The 14,034-nt window shown below is 49.9% G+C and overlaps 1 protein-coding gene across 2 annotated transcripts in view; it reads left to right on the top strand.

Annotated features, from left to right (window-relative positions):
• DDB1 (damage specific DNA binding protein 1) overlaps window positions 1-14,034 on the top strand; it is a 276,368-nt gene that overhangs the window by 223,696 nt on the left and 38,638 nt on the right. For both annotated transcript variants that reach the window (XM_030201144.1, XM_030201145.1), the window contains 2 exons: window positions 544-639; window positions 794-905. In XM_030201144.1, coding sequence (XP_030057004.1) covers window positions 544-639; window positions 794-905 — 208 coding nt within the window. The remainder of the gene's footprint in view (window positions 1-543; window positions 640-793; window positions 906-14,034) is intronic.

Genomic DNA, 14,034 nt, shown 5'->3' with positions numbered 1-14,034 from the left:
ACACACCAAGCTCAAAAGGTTGCCCATCACTGCTCTAGACCCTCCAGACCAGTCAAGGGCCCGCCCTGTAAATACGTTAGGCCAGGAGGTGTTCTTTGAGTTTATTTGATATCTCTCGGCAGCTGATGATTGTTGTTCAAATAGTTTCAGACTCTTGGTATCAGGTTTTGTTTCTGGTATGGGTCTGATACAGGTGTGGCTTTGTTTGTGGCTCGCCTGTGAAAGCACAAATCTTTTGGTTTTGCAGTGACCACATACAGGGTTCTGTATAGTTGTTGTTTTGTTTTCTCTGCTTCGTTAGTGGTATACTGGTTAGTGAGGGTGCTGCACAGGTTATACATACAGTATCCAAAGCCCAGTGTTTTCTCAGTCTCCCTTTGCTGGTAGGAGTACATAACCCACGCATCTTGACCGGTCTGGAGGGTCTAGAGGAAAGAAAATTAGCAGGTAAGATCTAATTTCACCTTTTTGACTCTGATATTTCTCTGTTGCATGGTTCCTTGTTCCTGCTGTTTCTCACTGATGCTTTCCTATTTTTAATAGCCTGGCGTTGGCTAACAATAGCACTCTGACCATTGGCACTATTGATGAGATCCAGAAACTGCACATTCGCACTGTCCCATTGTATGAGTCTCCCAGGTGAGCAGGTGCTGCCAGACATATCAACGTGAGAGTACTAGGGAACTGGCATTGTAACCAGAATCTTTATGCTATTCTATGATGAGCTTTGGACCATCTATAATCTGCAAGCTCTCCTGACTGCTGGTTTCTTCTCTCTTGTCCCTCTTAATAGGAAGATTTGTTACCAGGAGGTGTCTCAGTGTTTTGGGGTGCTTTCAAGTCGCATCGAAGTGCAGGATGCAAGTGGAGGAACCACTGCTTTGAGACCTAGTGCTAGTACTCAGGTAAGGAGGCAGAGGTTTTTGCTAAGCCTTTTACAACTTTTACATTATCCATTTCAAGTATGCTTTTGTTTAGTCCAGAGCAAAAGTGCCATGAGATTTCACTCAGAACTCTAGTTGTCTTTCTGTCTTTTACCGATGACAGCTTGCAAAATGCAGCCATGAAAATTGTTGCTGTTCCCTGGGCATCAGCTGTGTGGGCACCACATTATCAGATTTACATTGAACTCCCAAATCCACATACCAGTGAAGAAGAGGCGTCCTTTTCACAATCTAGACTGTGAAAGAGCCTTGTTATACTATTTTCAAGCAATTTGTTGTATCAAACAATCATCTCGGTTGTTTGTGACTTTTAAACCCAGCAATCATGGCTTACCTGCCACCAAACACACATTTTCAAAACTGAATTTCAGATAACTTCCATCTCTTGGTGAAGTCAGAATACATTGATTCAAAAGAAAGGCCACAACTGTTGCAACCTGCATCTTTGATTCAGGACGCTTCGAGCAGATACATGATCGTGAGTACATGCTTTTCACTAAACACTGTTAGAAACATAATGGCAGGTAAATGCCATATGGCTCATCCAGTCTGCCCATCCTCTGTAACCCCTAACTCTTCCTTTTTCTAAGGTATCCCACATGCTTATCCCATGCCTTTTTAAATTCTGACACAGTCCTCGACTCCACAACCTCCACCGGGAGGCCATTGTGAAATAATACTTTCTTAGATTACTCCTAAGCCTATTCCCTCTTAACTTCATTGTATGCCCCCTCATTCCAGAGCTCTCCTTCAGTTGAAAAAGGCTCATTTCCTGTACATAAATGCCCTTGAGATATTTAAATGTCTCTCTCATGTCTCCTCTCTTCCTCTTTTCTTCCAGCTTATACATGTTGAGGTTCATAAGCCTGGCCCTTTATTTTTTGTGTTCAAGACCGCTTACTAATTTTGTAGCCACCCTCTGGACCGACTCCATCCTGTTCATATCTTTTCGTAGGTGCGGTCTTCAGAACTGCACGCAGTACTCTAAATGGGGCCTCACCAGAGACTTATACAATGGCACTATCACCTTCTTTTTCCTGCTGGTTAGCCCTCTTTTTATGCACCCAAGCATCATTCTGGCTTTGACCGTTGCTTTTGGAAGCTTTAAGGTCATCAGATATAATCACCCCCAAGTCCCGCTCTTCCTTCATACACTGAAGCACTTCAACCCCTATACTGTACCCAGTGGCGTAGCCAAGGGTGGGCCCAGGTGGGCCTAGGCCCACCCACTTTGGGCTCAGGCCCACCCAGTAGCAGCACACCTATGATGTGGCTGGTAGGGATTCTTCCCAAGTCCCACCAGCCGAAAACTCCCAACAACTGTCCCTCCTGCATACCTTGTAAATAGCAGATCTTCGCCTGCAGCAAGCAGTGACTGATACATGTTGTGGGGCCAACATGAGCAGTGTGTATTAGTTGCTGCTTGCTGCCGGTGAAAATCTGCTATTTAAAAGGTATGCGGGGAGGAGGGGGATCTTTGAGAGACTATATGGTATGCAGACAAGAGAGGGAAAGACCAAATCACTTGTGGGACAAGGCAGAGTTCTTTTGCCCACCCATCTTGGGCCCAGGCCCACCCAAAATTGGGTGTCTGGCTACGCCCCTGACTGTACCATTCCCTCGGATTCTTGCAACCCAAATGTATGACCCTGCATTTTTTTGGATTAAATCTTAGTTGCCAAATATCGGTCCATTCCTCTAGTTTTGCTAGGTCCTTCCTCATGTCATTCACACCCTTACCTTGATAGTCCCTAAGACTTGATAATGTTTTTGGATAATTAGTTCTGTGCAACCTTTTCACTTAGTTGACCATTCCAGCCACTCAGTTTATTTTCCAGGCTGCAAGTTTGTCAGGTTGCCATTATAGTAACCCTTGTCTTTGGTATCATCAACTTTTATGGCTGCATTTTGCCTGCTGTTATCAGAGAAAATAGAGTTGCTTACCTGTAACCGATGTTCTCCATAGACAGGAAAATGTAGCCATTCTTTCCCTCCCACCATCTCCACTGGTTGATACAGTTCTTTTAGCTATTTATTTTTATTTATTTATTGGATATAGCTCAAGTTGAGTTACATTCAGGTAGTGGGTAATTTCTTTTCTCCGAGGACAAGCAGGCTGCTTGTTCTCACGACTGGGTTGACGTCCACGGCAGCCCCCACCAACCGGAACAAAACTTCGCGGGCGGTCCCGCACGCAGGGCACGCCCACCGCGCATGCGCGGCCGTCTTCCCGCCCGTGCGTGACCGTTCCCGCTCAGTTTTTTTTCGATTCCGCGCTGGAGAGAGACGTGTTATCGTCTCTCTCTACTACTACTACTACTATTTAACATTTCTAGAGCGCTACAAAGTGTACGCAGCGCTGTACAAACACAGAAGAAAGACAGTCCCTGCTCAAAGAGCTTACAATCTAATAGACAAAAAGTAAAGCATTTAAATTTAAAATATTTAAGCAGTCAAGCACAAGAGAACAGTCACAGAAGGACAGAAGATGTTGAAGGGTGGTCAGTGTGATTAGGTGTAACTCTGGTTGGAGTAGTGGGAGAAGGTGATAGAAGAATAGAAATGGGTGAGGTAAAGTAATGAGTGGGTTGATAGGGAGGTTATATAAGACATGTCACTCTAGGGGTGGGTGGGTAGAGGGGTAGGGTGGGTAGGATTAAGTCTAAAGCAGGAGAAGGTATTCTCTGCAGCCTATCTGTGAGATGGAAAATGCTCTCTGAAGCTGCTGCTATAAGTTGTTAGTTTTCTCTCCCTGAAAGAGATCCAAGCCACACCCACGAAGTTCAAACTGTCAGTGGGGAGGGTGAGGGGAGGAAATGGCAGTGCTTGATGAAAAAGAGAGCTCAGTTTGATAGGAGATATACTATAGGATGTCATTCTGAGGCCAGGCTAAGTCTAAAGCAGGAGAAGGTATTCTCTGCAGCCTATCTGTGAGATGGAAAATGCTCTCTGAAGCTGCTGCTATAAGTTGTTAGTTTTCTCTCCCTGAAAGAGATCCAAGCCACACCCACGAAGTTCAAACTGTCAGTGGGGAGGGTGAGGGGAGGAAATGGCAGTGCTTGATGAAAAAGAGAGCTCAGTTTGATAGGAGATATACTATAGGATGTCATTCTGAGGCCAGGCTAAGTCTAAAGCAGGAGAAGGTATTCTCTGCAGCCTATCTGTGAGATGGAAAATGCTCTCTGAAGCTGCTGCTATAAGTTGTTAGTTTTCTCTCCCTGAAAGAGATCCAAGCCACACCCACGAAGTTCAAACTGTCAGTGGGGAGGGTGAGGGGAGGAAATGGCAGTGCTTGATGAAAAAGAGAGCTCAGTTTGATAGGAGATATACTATAGGATGTCATTCTGAGGCCAGGCTAAGTCTAAAGCAGGAGAAGGTATTCTCTGCAGCCTATCTGTGAGATGGAAAATGCTCTCTGAAGCTGCTGCTATAAGTTGTTAGTTTTCTCTCCCTGAAAGAGATCTGTCAGCCCTGGAAACCGGATCGTGGCCTAGCCGCAAGTTTTTCTCTTTTCGTACGCGTTGTGCTTCTTTCTTTTCTTCTGTTAAAAAAAAAAAAAAAAAGCTTGTCCCCTCGTCGTCTTTAGCCGCGGGGGCGCCTCGGTCGTTTTCTTTTTTCGGGTGTGCTTTTCACCGCCACCATCGACGACTTTGACTTCGCCAACGCGATTTTTCCGTCGATGTCCTCGAAGGTCCCGAGCGGATTCAAGAAGTGTGGTCGGTGCGGCCGGCAGATCTCGCAAACCGATACTCACGCTTGGTGCCTCCAGTGCCTTCAGCCGGAGCATAATACCAAGACGTGCACCTTGTGTCTCGGCTTGCGGAAGCGGACACAGGTGGCGAGGCAAGTTCTTCGGGACCGTCTTTTTGGAACTTGCGCCAGCCCCTCAACGTCGACGGCCGGATCTTCGGTACCGATGTCGACGAAATCGGCACCGACCCCAGGAGTACAGGTACCGTTGGCCCGCCGGCCTACTGGCAACGGCGGGGGTGAGTGGCCGCGCGGGCAATCGGCCCCGGCCACTCCCTCTACCTAGGGCCATTGGGACCCGAACCCTGTCGGACCCGATCCCTCGAGGCCGGGGGGGTTCTACCTCCTCTTCATCTCTGCTGCCGAGCGCCGATGACGGGCACCGAAAGAAAACTAAAAAGCACCGTCATCGGTCGCCCATGGCGCACGGGACTACCAGCTTCGGCGCCTCCAGAGATGATTCGACGCCGAGGAAGCGGCAGTGCCGAGAGGAGCGTCCCCCCTCGGTTGAAGAGGTGTCGCTGCGTCAGTCCATGGGTGCTTCGGTACCGTCTCCTGGACCCGAGCAGCTTCCGGCACCGACACCCGCACCGGCCCCGGCCCCCCTGCCTTTCCCGACAGCGGGCCTTGACGAGTGCCTCCGAGCCATCCTTCCAGGGATTTTGGAAGGGCTGATGCGCCAGACTTTGCCGCCACCGGGGGTGCTTGCGCCTCCAGCGCCGTTGATGGAGGTGCCGGTGTGCTCTAGCCCGATGCCGAGGCCTCTGACACCGACGCCGCTTGCGGCACCGGTGTCGACCGCCACGCAGGTGGACTCGACGTCGATGGAGGGAGCTTCATCCCCGCCGGCGCAGGAGTCCACCGCTCGACGCCATCATCGAGGCCATGGTTCCTCGCAGTCGAGACAGGCCCGGTTTAGGTCTGAGCTGCAAGAGCTCGTGTCCAACACCGAGGAAGAGGCCTCGTGGGGGGGGGGGAGGAGGAGGACCCCAGATATTTCTCCTTAGAGGAGTCTCAGGGCCTTCCCTCTGACCCCACTCCTTCACCGGAGAGGAAGCTCTCGCCCCCTGAGAGCCTCTCCTTTGCCTCCTTCGTCAGGGACATGTCTATTTGCATTCCCTTTCCCGTGGTCTCTATGGATGAGCCGAGGGCCGAGATGCTCGAGGTCCTCGACTATCCATCACCACCTAGAGAGTCTTCCACGGTGCCGTTGCACAATGTCCTCAAAGAGACACTGCTTCGGAACTGGCTGAAGCCCTTATCTAACCCCACCATCCCCAAGAAAGCGGAGTCCCAATACAGGATCCACTCTGACCCAAAGTTGATGCGGCCCCAATTGCTTCATGACTCGGCGGTCATGGACTCTGCTCTCAAGAGGGCACGGAGTTCGAGGGATACCGCCTCGGCGCCCCGCACTCTGGACTCGTTTGGGAGGAAGGCCTACCAATCTTCCATGCTCGTGACCCGCATCCAGTCATACCAGCTCTACATGAGTATTCACATGTGGAACAATGTGAAGCAACTGGCGGACCTGGTCGACAAGCTTCCTCCGGAGCAGTCCAGGCCCTTTCAGGAGGTGGTCAGGCAGCTGAAGGCGTGCAGAAAGTTCCTGTCCAGGGGTATCTATGACACCTGTGATGTGCCATCTCGAACTGCGGCCCAAGGTGTAGTGATGCGCAGGCTCTCCTGGCTGTGTGCCTCTGACCTGGACAACCGCACCCAGCAACGACTGACGGATGTCCCTTGCCGGGGGGATAACATCTTTGGCGAGAAGATCGAGCAGTTGGTGGACCAACTACACCAGCGGGAAACCGCTCTCGACAAGCTCTCCCACCGGGCGCCTTCAGCATCCACCTCAGCAGGTGGACGTTTTTCCCGGGCCAGGCAGGCTGCGCCCTACGCCTACAACAAGCGTAGGTACACCCTGCTGGCCCGAAGGCCTCCTCAGGCACAGGGACAGTCCCAGCGCGCTCGTTCCCGTCAACAGCGTGCGCCTAAGCAGCCCCCTGCGCCTCCACAGCAAAAGCCGGGGACGGGCTTTTGACTGGATCCATGGGAACATAGCCACCATCAAAGTGTCCGTACCGGACGACCTGCCGGTCGGGGGGAGGTTGAAATTTTTTCACCAAAGGTGGCCTCTGATAACCTCCGATCAGTGGGTTCTCCAAATAGTGCGTTGCGGATACACCCTGAATTTGGCCTCCACCCCACCAAATTGCCCACCGGGAGCCCAATCCTTCAGCTCCCATCACAGGCAGGTACTTGCAGAGGAACTCTCCGCCCTTCTCAGCGCCAATGCGGTCGAGCCCGTGCCACCCGGGCAGGAAGGGCAGGGATTCTATTCCAGGTACTTCCTTGTGGAAAAGAAAACAGGGGGGATGTACCCCCATCCTAGACCTGAGAGGCCTGAACAAATACCTGGTCAAAGAGAAGTTCAGGATGCTTTCCTTGGGCACCCTTCTACCAATGGTTCAGAAAGACGATTGGCTGTGTTCCCTGGATTTAAAGGACGCTTACACTCGCATCCCGATACTGCCAGCTCACAGACAGTATCTCCGATTCTGTCTGGGGACACGGCACTTTCAGTATTTTGTGCTGCCCTTTGGGCTCGCCTCTGCACCAAGGGCATTCACGAAGTGTCTCATGGTGGTTGTGGTGTATCTACGCAAGCTGGGAGTGCATGTGTTCCCGTATCTCGACGATTGGCTGGTCAAGAGCACCTCAGAGGCAGGAGCTCTTCGGTCCATGCAGTGTACTATCCACCTTCTGGAGCTGCTGGGGTTTGTGATAAATTACCCGAAGTCCCATCTCCAACCAGTCCAATCTCTGGAATTCATAGGAGCGCTGCTGAATTCTCAGACGGCTCAGGCCTTCCTTCCCGAAGCAAGGGCGCAGAACCTTCTATCCCTTGCCTCTCAGACCAGAGCGTCTCAGCAGGTCACAGCTCGGCAGATGTTGAGACTCCTGGGTCATATGGCCTCCACGGTTCATGTGACTCCCATGGCTCGCCTTCACATGAGACCTGCTCAATGAACCCTAGCTTCCCAGTGGTGTCAAGCTACCGGGAATCTAGAAGATGTCATCCGTCTGCCCTTCAGTTGCCGCAATTCGCTGCACTGGTGGACCATTCGGACCAATTTGACCCTGGGACGTCCATTCCAAATTCCGCAGCCCACGAAAGTGCTGACGACGGATGCATCTCGCCTGGGGTGGGGAGCTCATGTCAATGGACTCCACACCCAGGGTCTGTGGTCCCTCCAGGAACAAGATCTTCAGATCAACCTCCTGGAGCTCCGAGCGGTCTGGAACACGCTGAAGGCCTTCAGAGATCGGCTGTCCTACCAAATCATCCAAATTCGGACAGACAATCAGGTTGCAATGTATTACATCAACAAGCAGGGGGGGGCACCGGATCTCGCCCCCTGTGTCAGGAAGCCGTCGGGATGTGGCGTTGGGCTTGCCAGTTCGGCATGCTTCTCCAAGCCACATACCTGACAGGCGTAAACAGTCTGGCCGACAGACTGAGCAGAGTCATGCAACCGCACGAGTGGTCGCTCCATTCCAAAGTGGTACGCAAGATCTTCCGAGAGTGGGGCACTCCCTCGGTGGACCTTTTCGCCTCTCAGACCAACCACAAGCTGCCTCTGTTCTGTTCCAGACTCCAGGCACACGGCAGACTAGCGTCGGATGCCTTTCTCCTCCATTGGGGGACCGGCCTCCTGTATGCTTATCCTCCCATACCTTTGGTGGGGAAGACCTTACTGAAGCTCAAGCAAGACCGCGGCACCATGATTCTGATAGCGCCTTTTTGGCCCCGTCAGATCTGGTTCCCTCTACTTCTGGAGTTGTCCTCCGAAGAACCGTGGAGATTGGAGTGTTTTCCGACTCTCATTTCGCAGAACGACGGAGCGCTTCTGCACCCCAACCTTCAGTCTCTGGCTCTCACGGCCTGGATGTTGAGGGCATAGACTTTGCTTCGTTGGGTCTGTCTGAGGGTGTCTCCAGCGTCTTGCTTGCCTCTAGAAAGGATTCCACTAAAAAGAGTTACTTTTTCAAGTGGAGGAGGTTTGTCGTTTGGTGTGAGAGCAAGGCCCTAGAACCTCGCTCTTGTCCTGCACAGAACCTGCTTTGAATACCTTCTGCACTTATCAGTCTGGCCTCGAGACCAACTCAATAAGGAATCACCTTAGTGCGATTAGTGCTTACCATTATCGTGTAGAGGGTAAAGCCATCTCTGGAGAGCCTTTAGTCGTTCGATTCATGAGAGACTTGCTTTTGTCAAGGCCCCCTATCAAGCCTCCTGCAGTGTCATGGGATCTCAACGTCGTCCTCACCCAGCTGATCAAACCTCCTTTTGAGCCACTGAATTCCTGCCATCTGAAGTACTTGACCTGGAAGGTCATTTTCTTGGTGGCAGTTACTTCAGCTCGTAGAGTCAGTGAGCTGCAAGCCCTGGTAGCTCATGCTCCTTATACACAATTTCATCATAACAGAGTAGTACTCCGCACTCACCCTAAGTTCCTGCCAAAGGTGGTGTCGGAGTTCCATCTTAACCAGTCAATTGTCTTGCCAACATACTTTCCCAGACCACATACCCGCCCTGCGGAACGTCAGTTGCACACATTGGACTGCAAGCGAGCGTTGGCCTTCTATCTGGAGCGGACACAGCCCCACAGACAGTCCGCCCAATTGTTTATTTCTTTCGACCCCAATAGGAAAGGGGTCGCTGTCGGGAAACGCACCATCTCCAGTTGGCTAGCAGATTGCATTTCCTTCACTTACGCCCAGGCTGGGCTGGCTCTCGAGGGTCATGTCACGGCTCATAGTGTTAGAGCCATGGCAGCGTAAGTGGCCCACTTGAAGTCAGCCACTATTGAAGAGATTTGCAAGGCTGCGACATGGTCATCTGTCCACACATTCACATCACATTACTGCCTCCAGCAGGATACCTGACGCGACTGTCGGTGCTGCAGAATCTGTTTGGGGTTTGAATCCAACTCCACCCTCCAGGACCCAATTTTGTTCTGTTCAGGCTGCACTCTCAGTTAGTTATTCTTCGTAGGTCAATTTCTGTTATGCCCTCGCTGTTGCGAAGTTCAATTGACCTGGGTTCTTGTTTTGAGTGAGCCTGAGAGCTAGGGATACCCCAGTCGTGAGAACAAGCAGCCTGCTTGTCCTCGTAGAAAGCGAATGATATATACCTGTAGCAGGTGTTCTCCGAGGACAGCAGGCTAATTGTTCTCACCTACCCTCCCTCCTCCCCTTTGGAGTTGCGTTTTTACTCATTCCTTTGCTTGTCATTCAACTGAGCGGGAACGGTCGCGCACAGGCTGGAAGACAGCCGCGCATGCGCGGTGGGCATGTCCTGCATGCGGGACCGCCCGCGAAGCTTCTTCCGGTTGATGGGGGCTGCCGTGGATGTCAACCCAGTCGTGAGAACAATTGCTGTCCTCGGAGAACACCTGCTACAGGTATGTATCATTCGCTGTCCCTAGCTATGGTACAGACTGAAGGGAAGCTGCCATTATAGGCACGTGAAAGAAGAATTTTGAATGTAAATCTGATAATGGAGTATCTATGCTGCTGCCACCCAGGGAATGCCACCAACTTTCATAGCTGCATTTTTCTGTTGTCTACAAAGAACATCCAATAGAGGTAATTAACTCTACTTTCTCCACTCACTTTGTACAGTTATCTCTTTTGTCAAAGTGACAGTCCTTTTGCCCGATAGCATGGTGATCTTGGTGATTTTCTATATCTTTTTGAGACGACTAGCAGATGTTATAAAGTCACATATGGGTTTTGGGGGGAGACTGGGATGGTGATGGTCACTGCCTAATAGAAATAAATTGGTGAGGAAAACATGTTCTAATTACAGGAGAATGAATTAGGGATTGAGCTCTCTGTGTCATAAATTTCATTCTCTCTCATATCTATTTGTGTATTTCCTTATTGTCTTCTCCAGACCAGTCAAGGACATGTGGGTTATGCCTGTTGACCAGCAGAGAACAAAAGACTATGATTCATACCCTATAAGAGCACCCAGCAGCCATGTTCCACAGTATTTCTCTGTCTTCAGCCAGGGTACAAACTGTAATTTCTGTAGCATCCCTATAGACAGGCACAGATGGTTATGCACGCCTACCAGCAGATGGGATGGGGGGTGGGGGAGGGGAAAAAACCCAGAAGGGAAAAGAAAACCCCTCTCTATGAATTTCTCTCTGTTGCTGGACAGGTGTTGAGGCCCATGGGGGTCTCTAAATACCCCAGGAGTATCACACCCGGGTGGCTGGGTCCCTCCCCCATTCTCTATCCTCAAATCTTCCCTTTTGGGGTTGCCTTTGCGACCAGTGCTTCAGCTAGCCTCCTTTGCCTAACAGCAGACAAGGGAGCCTTGTGAACCTAAATCTACGTGAAAGAAAATAAAAAAATAGCCTGCTTCTCGCAGCATCGCTGGGTTTCTTATGTGTAGCCTGTTTTTTGTTGGGTATTGCGTTGTCTCTGGGGCTGTTTTCCTGTTTGGGGCTTCTCAGGCAGTGCAGAGGTATGATGAGTTTGCAGCGCCTGAAGCGCTGCTCTGTGTCAGACTTGGCGGGCCACTGATCTTTCTGTGATGGCCAGGAGACTGCAAGAACAGGAATTTCAGAATCGGAAGCTGTGCCTTTCTTGCGGGGACTCTGCTGTGCTTGAGAGATCTAAGCAGCAGTTAATAGTGGTTCTCTGGTTTCTACAAGCCGCATCAGGCTCAGATCAACTGCTGTGGTTAGAGCCTGTATCTTCCATCGGGCTTCCGGAGGGTACCCCATTGCTCCCTCCGGGGTGGATTTTTCTTCCAGATTTCATACTGGCCATGTATAGGACGTTCTGGCTGGCAGTCAAGACAGTGCAGCCACAGCAGGGGGGCGTTGCAGGGGGGGGGGGGGGGGGGTCCTTCCCCTCCTCTTCCTTCCAAAAGGCAGCGTGTAGACTGGTGGAAGGATGGGCTCCAGAGTGTGACTCTCTACAGTTGGAAGAAGATTGAGATTGGGCCAAGGATAAGAATCTGGACTCGGAGCAGGCTATGGGGGGGGGGGGGGTCACTGTGTGGATGGAAGACTTGCCCCCGGGCAAGGATTCTTAAGTGGTGCATATTTTTCATCAAGAAGAGCTGCAGGAGTTCATTTCTCAGGTCTCTTTAGGAGAATCTTCAAATTTCAACACTGAAGAGGCACCACGGATGGTGATTCCACTTTTGAAGGGCTTCGGGAAGTCTTCCAGGTCCTTCCCCATTCATGAGGTCATTTGGGACATGATACAGGCCCAGAGGAACTCTCCAGACACTCCTTTTTGTCTTTCCTAGTCCATGAGCCATCTTTACCCTATCCCATACCAGGATAGAGAATGTAGTGGATGTAGTATTCTCTGCAGTGTCTAAGAAAAATGCCATTCTGGTGGATGGCAGCACAGTGTTGAAGGATCCTCAGGTTCGTTGCATGGTGTTGGGAGGATGCGGGCCCCACGGCAGTCAATTCCCAAACTCCCCACCACAAGCTCGCTTGACCACCTTTTCTCTAGCCAGACTGTCTCAGTCACCCGCCTGAACAGAGTTTGCCTCTGGGAACTAGCATAGTGGTGTTTGTATACCTGGCCCTCTTCCTCCAAGTAATGGGCCTTCTTTCCCCTCTTCAGCCTAAGCCACCAAGTGCATGGATTCTTTTCCCTGTAGCAAAGAACCAGACTGCACACATGCTATTAACTATTCCATTTAATGATAATTACAATCTGCAAACTTCCCCCTTTCCACTCAGCAGGATAATTACAATATGTAAGGTTTTACTTTTACTTCTCCAGCAATGAACAAGCTAGCTATAGAACTTAATCCATAGGTTCCATGCCCCTCCCTCAGCATTCTTTCCCCTGGGGTTCTCAGCAATGCAAATAAAAGAAACCTACTAAAGAAAAACCACTAAAATCCACATTCCCCTATATCACCTATCCCTCAACCAAAGCAATAACAAAGTCCACATTCCCCTATATCACCTATCCCTCAACCAAACCAATAACAAATCCCTAAAATGTTTCTCTTAAACATACTCATCATAACCCACTCACTCCCTCTCATCCACGCCACACTCAATGCCCCTCCATCAGAAATCAACATCATCCCAGTTCTAAACTACTACAAAAAAACTGACACCAGCCAAAGAAACTCACCATCACTCAAACTGCCTCCTCCAAATACCGAAACAAAATCAACCAAATCTAAAACATGAAAAACAAATCATCTTATAAATATTCACCCATCATCTCCAAGTGCTGACCCATACCAACCCGTCAGAGTGGGCTACATTAATGCCAGATCAGCAGTTAACAAAACCGAAATCCTCACAGACTGGATCACATCAGACAACCTCGACCTACTCTTCATCACAGAAACCTGGATCCGCGACTCAAAAGATCCGGTTGTACTTGATCTATGCCCCCCTGGCTACAAAATCACTCACTGGACTAGATATGACAAAAGAGGTGGTAGTATAGCGCTCATCTACAGATCTAATTTCTCCCCTGAGCCTATTCAAGAGTCCATTACACCACAACTCGAAATTGCCTCAATCAAACTTCATTGCCCCTCACTATGCGATCACCTAACCTGCATTCTATTTTACAGACCTCCCATCAACTGGAACCACAACCAGTCCACATACATGGACTTTATATCAAACACTTGGCGTCAACAACTCCAATGTATTATTAATTGGTGACATAAACCTACACTTAGAGGACTCAAATTCCGCCCACACCAAGGAACACAAAGACTTCCTCCACCTATGTGACTTCAAACTCCCTACAATTCTACCAACCCATGTCAAAGTCCACTCACTCGACGTCATCTCCCAGAAATTCTCCACGGACCAAAACGTCATCATATCCGACATCTGCTGGTCTGTTTCCCCCTGTTCTGATCATAGCAAAGCGTCCTTTTCAATACACTGGCGTAAAAAGGGACAGCCTAAAACACATGACCCCATAACAATCATCACTAGAGGATGGATAGACAAGGAAACTTTCTGGCAACAAATCTACGACAACAACTGGACAATAAATCCAAACTCGACTCACTTCCTTACAGAATGGAACAACAGGTGCAAACTTATTCTGGATGAAATTGCTCCACTACACACCAAAACTCCACGTAAACGCAACCCTTCACCATGGTTTAACGAACTATTAAAAAACCTAAAATCACAAACCAGGAAACTAGAAAAAACCTGGAGCAAATCAAAAAACGTTATCACCCTCAATGCATGGAAACAGGCACAAAGAAACTACAAAAATGCCATTAAACGAAACAAAAGAACAT

Source organism: Microcaecilia unicolor, chromosome 4, assembly GCF_901765095.1.
Source record: "Microcaecilia unicolor chromosome 4, aMicUni1.1, whole genome shotgun sequence".
Lineage (NCBI taxonomy): Eukaryota > Metazoa > Chordata > Amphibia > Gymnophiona > Siphonopidae > Microcaecilia > Microcaecilia unicolor.
The sequence above is the reverse complement of the archived record's forward strand: the minus strand, read 5'-3'. Positions and strand labels throughout refer to the sequence as shown.